At 36.2% G+C, this 5,452-nt stretch overlaps 1 protein-coding gene across 1 annotated transcript; it reads right to left on the bottom strand.

Annotated features, from left to right (window-relative positions):
• Positions 1 to 515: 515 nt before the first annotated feature.
• LOC114731233 (eukaryotic initiation factor 4A-15-like) lies at positions 516 to 3,810 on the bottom strand. Its single transcript, XM_028918367.1, has 5 exons — positions 3,629 to 3,810; positions 2,572 to 2,641; positions 2,325 to 2,431; positions 1,603 to 2,033; positions 516 to 1,358 (listed from the first exon to the last, which is right to left on the bottom strand). Exons 2-5 carry the CDS (start codon positions 2,637 to 2,639, stop codon positions 723 to 725), a joined length of 1,242 nt encoding a protein of 413 aa, XP_028774200.1. The 5' UTR covers positions 2,640 to 2,641; positions 3,629 to 3,810; the 3' UTR covers positions 516 to 722.
• Positions 3,811 to 5,452: the final 1,642 nt, after the last annotated feature.

Genomic DNA, 5,452 nt, shown 5'->3' on the forward strand with positions numbered 1-5,452 from the left:
CAGATATGAGATCCTCAAGGACAAATATGAAACATGTGATAATGATTCATGAGACCTGAATATTTAATTTACCACCGACATTTTGAAATTTACATTACAATTATCTAAAATTATATTTACAGCTTATTTTTAACCTTCTTTTAATCTCATTAATATTGTGGGCCAATTTATTTGAGATTATAATAATCATTTTAGTCAGGCTAAACATGATAAAGTTCATGAAAGCAAGAAGACGTTATTAGGAGAACTTAATTTTAACACAAGAACGTGCTGAAATAAATTTATATTGATAAGCTATTTAAAATAATTTAAACGCTTAATTTAACTCAAATCACCTTTTTTGGGGGGAAAAATTAACGAATAGGTATTATTCTTGCCAAATCCAAGGATACCTCTGCAAACCCAACGAGTTCTACAAAATAAAAACTACCTTTATGTATGCTACATTTCTATAAAAACCTAAACAATTGAGGAAAAAAAAATTGCCGGTCAAAACGTAATTATAGCCATAAAGATGGGCAATAATCAATCTCCACAATGCAAGAATCATCTCGAGGACATTAAGACGAGTGAATTAAAATTAAATTACTAGAGGACATTTAAATAAGGTTTAGAAGTAGAAATTGAACAAGAAAAAGGGAAGAAAAGAAAAAGAAATATTACATAACACTTACCAAACAGAATCCAACTATGCTCTAATACTAAGGCAAGACAAAATCTCATTAGAGGAGTTCAGCAACATTTGATGGCAGCTCCTCTATTACCACATTATAAAACCTCTGGATGTCAAACAGCATTCTTTCATCATCCTTTGTCACAAAGTTGATGGCAACACCTTTTCTCCCAAACCTACCACTACGACCAATACGATGGAGATAGTTCTCAGGCTGGGTCGGGAGATCATAGTTGATAACCAGGGACACTTGCTGGACATCAATGCCACGTGCCAAGAGATCCGTTGTAATCAGAACACGAGAAGAACCAGATCGGAATTCACGCATGATAATGTCTCTAGTGTTCTGGTCCATATCTCCATGGGTTGCTGACACTGTGTGGTCTCGGCTTCGCATCTTGTCAGTGAGCCAATCAACCTTCCTTCGGGTGTTCACAAAAATGACACTCTGAGTGATAGCCAATGTTTCATAAAGATCACATAACGTGTCCAGCTTCCATTCCTCTCTCTCTACGTTGACATAAAACTGCTTTATACCCTCCAAGGTGAGCTCATCACGCTTCACAAGAATCCTAACAGGTTTGTTCATAAATTTCCTCGTGATTTCCAGGGCCTCAGGAGGCATTGTGGCAGAGAAAACTCCCACTTGAATTTTACTTGGCAGCAACTGGAATATATCGTAAATCTGAAAACAGCAAAACCAAACGTTAACTGCTAAAGAACCTTGCATACACCGATATAGGGAAAACATTATTTAAAAAAAAAAAGTGCTGGAATTCTAGAGCCAACATTTAATTATACCTTCAAAGCTGACTAATAGCACAAAGGAATGGTCAAATAACAACCAAAACTTACTCTGGAAGGGTTTTATACACAATATATAACAGTTTAATGTAACATTGAAAATGAAGATGAAGTTAAAGAAGGACCTGGTCTTTGAAACCTCTGGAAAGCATCTCATCAGCCTCATCCAATACAAACATCTTGATGTAGTCTGGCCGAAGTGACTGCCTGCGCAGCATATCAAATACACGGCCAGGAGTACCAACAACAACATGAACACCACTGGAGAGAATGCGTTGGTCTTCACGGACACTGGTTCCTCCCACGCATGCATGTACCTTTACACCAAGGTAATCTCCCAGTGCTCGCATAACCTTCTCAATTTGCTGAGCAAGCTCTCGAGTTGGTGCTAGAACCAAAGCCTGGCATTCCATCAAACCATATTCAAGTTGCTGCAAAATTCCAGAGCAAAAAGTTGCTGTCTTCCCTGTTCCAGATTGAGCTTGTTGAATCACATCAAGTCCCTTACAGAAGGGAACAATTCCCCTTTGCTGAATGGCTGACGGCTTCTCAAAACCTACAGCGTAAACAAATTATTATAGAAATTTAAATTTAAATTTAGACAAACAAATATGCAGCGAGAAAATAGCCAAATGCAACACATCAATGTAAGGCCAAATCAAGACAAATACCACGTCTGCAATCATATTGGGGAAGGAAAATTAAATAGCATAGAAAAGAAGCAAGCAAGAGTTCAGAATGACAAACAATCTGATCAGGAAAATTGAGAGGAAATAGTGAAATCAATCTTAGGACTAAGCAGAAAAGAAATAAAAATCAGGAACAAAAGGGAATAGTAATAACCTACCGTATGCATAAATGCCTCTCAGGAGATTCTCCTGCAAGCCCATAGCGTCAAAACTATCATAAACCTCATCATAAGAAGCAAAGAAGTCCTGCCCATCAGCTGAAAGTCTGAAATCAACAAATTACCACTATCAAGTAGAGATTATGAGCATTCTATTGCAATGATTCACCCAATTGTAAAGAGGCAAATCATAAATGAAATCCTGATTACACAAGTTTGTAACTAGTTAAAGGACAATAGTTCTTACAATTCACTCATCTTGGCATCGAATTGACGAGCATCAAACTGTGAACCCTCAGGTACTGTTCCCGCCATGACTACAAGATGCAAAGAATTATTTATACCACATAAGTTATGGCAGTGTAAATGCGTAGGCCAAGCGCCAGTATAAAAACGAAAACACCAGCATGGACGAATACAGTTGACACAAAACAAAACAAAAAAAATCTAAATCATCAGGAAAAATTTGAAGGAACGTTAAAAAAGAACCATTGTCTGACAACCTAAGTATCCATAACTACCAAATAATAAAAATAAAAGTGTTCCAAAGTGAACGGCAGGTCATGGCTCCTAACAAGTAAAAAGAAAAGAATAAGGGATGCAGCAAAATACGCCCAGCACTTTCATATAAGAGAGACGTCAATCGCAACAACATATTACGCAACCTACCAGTCCAGCTCCTCACCAAATACCTTCACTTTTAAGTAACCTACTGCCTAAATACAGACATCGATGCCAGTATGATTATCTTAAAAAACATGGATTCACTTATACTATTTAGTGGGAAGCGGATAAAGGAGAACGTATTTTTACAGATTCATAAAAGATTTACTTTACTACTTTTAGGTCACTATCAAATGAGCTAATCTGAAAACGAAGGAGTTCAAAAAGGTTGAGTATCAGGCCAGGAAATGGGATAGAGTAAATTGGCAGCTCGATCAGCTTTTCTCTTTAAATCATTAAAGAAGAAAAAGAAACGAATCAATACTAATCCTGATCTGCCCAAGATCCCAAGACAGGAAAGGTATAAAAACAAAATCACGGACATGACTATCAGAAACACACACTAATTAATAAACGAAAAGCTACCACAGTAAAACCAGAGATCAAAGATGAATCGAAATAGCAAAAACAGACAATCACCCAGAACAAGTAAAACAAAATTATCAGGCCAGGGCCGCATAAACAGAACCAATCATCAACCAGATATCAATCGAAAACGCAGAAAATCACAACTAGTCCAAACAGACCAAACCATTCCACAACAATCAAATCGGAGAAAAACAGGGGGGTGAGGGGACAACCTTTTGACGATGAAAATTGCAAGTTGATCCAACAAAAAGGAGGGCCAAAAGACTGCTATAGGGCGGTATTTGATCGAAGATGAGAATGGTTTCAAAGAGCAGTTAGGGTTTCCCAAACTCCTCGGATCTACGCCGCGGAGTCGAGAAGAAGAGAAAGAGCGGCTATGGGTAAAGTGAGTATATAGGAACTGCAAAACAAACCGAGGGTTCCTTAACTTCTCAAAGTACCATAATGTGGTACTAGCATGGCAATTTCCCAATATACCCCTAACTCTTAACATCGTGTTTTTTTTTTTTATTGCTATGGGATTTTCCTGGTGGGTTGTCGGGTTGATTGACTTAAGCCCAACAAGAGAAATACATGCAAGTGGATATGATGTAATTCGAATAAACCGAAATACAAATAAAAAACTTATTTCATGAATAAAAAATTTATATTCCGTATTTATATGCTTAATAAAATGATTTCAGTTTCCAATCGGCGTTTGACTTGTGTAATTTTATCAATTTTCGGTTTTCAGAATAAGAAATTATTACATATTATAAGCATGTCATTTATATTATATTCAATATAAATGTTTCAAATGTAAAGAGAAGTTGAAAGTTAAATACTCCTCCGGTTCTTAATATAGGACCCAATTGTTGAGTTGATTTTAGTCCTAAATATAAGATCCATTTATTATATTTTTTAATTTTCTCTAAATTACCCCTATGGATATTCCCTCAACCATAATCAAGTAGAAGAGGAAGAGGGGTATTAAGAAAGATAATTGTGGTATTTTAAAAAAAAAGCATCATATTTCTTATAATTAACTAACTTACCTAACTTCCTTAATCTAATCAAATTAGTTAAATGGGTCTTATATTAAGAACCGGAGGAATACTTTAATAAGAAGAAAGAAACTCTGATAAAAGAGAGAGAGAGAAATATTTGTGCCTTGGAAGACTATTATACTCCACAACTTAAGTACATGATCAGCATGATTGAATAAAGTTCCAATCAATTGCCCTTAACTTTTCTAGCTTTTAAATTACGGGCAACATTAAGTTTCGGTTTGCTCTTATCGTGTTTTAGTTTTAGTTTTAGTGTATTGTGGACTCGGATCTTTGCATCTATTTAGTTATTGATTATTAATATTATGTTCATTTTTATCCCCAAAAAAAAAAGATTGTTAGGTTGGATATTAAAAAGATATTGACTCCGATGGGGATCAAGAGTCCACGTAAGTTTTCAAATTCAGAGCACATGATCCACAAGACATGGGAGGCCCAATGGCCCACATTCTAGGACCATGAGCATGAAGATGCTATTAGAAGCCCAGAGATGGGCGTGGGATTGAAGCCCGTCTCACATATGCAGCCAAAGCCCAACACCAATGTTCAAATTATTGAAGAAAAAATGAAATCCAATCTCACGGGCTTTTTTTTATATTAAAAAAATTATTCACACTTAGTAAAAAGATTACACATAAAAAGCTGACCTATCACATATGGTTAATTTGAGCAAAGCCCAAAAAACTAGAAGAGAAGGCCGGCCTAATACTAAAACAAGAAAATAGCATATTACAGATACAAAGGAAACATAAAAAAGAAACATGATGGCCAGTACTTCGAAGACTGGAAAAACTTGAGTCATGTCTCTCTAACCATGCAGCACCACCAAAACCAACAATGCTCTAAGAGGGGTAAGTACTTAACAACAGTGATGATACAAGGGACAAGGTAGAACGCTACCACGGACCACTAACTCACACTAGTGACCTACAATGTTGATAGCTTTTAAGCTATTGAAAATAGACTCTGCATGATTTTGCAGGGAAGATG

The sequence above is a fragment of the Neltuma alba genome, unplaced genomic scaffold (assembly GCF_004799145.2).
Source record: "Neltuma alba isolate B1F8T4 unplaced genomic scaffold, ASM479914v2 tig00012808_pilon, whole genome shotgun sequence".
Lineage (NCBI taxonomy): Eukaryota > Viridiplantae > Streptophyta > Magnoliopsida > Fabales > Fabaceae > Neltuma > Neltuma alba.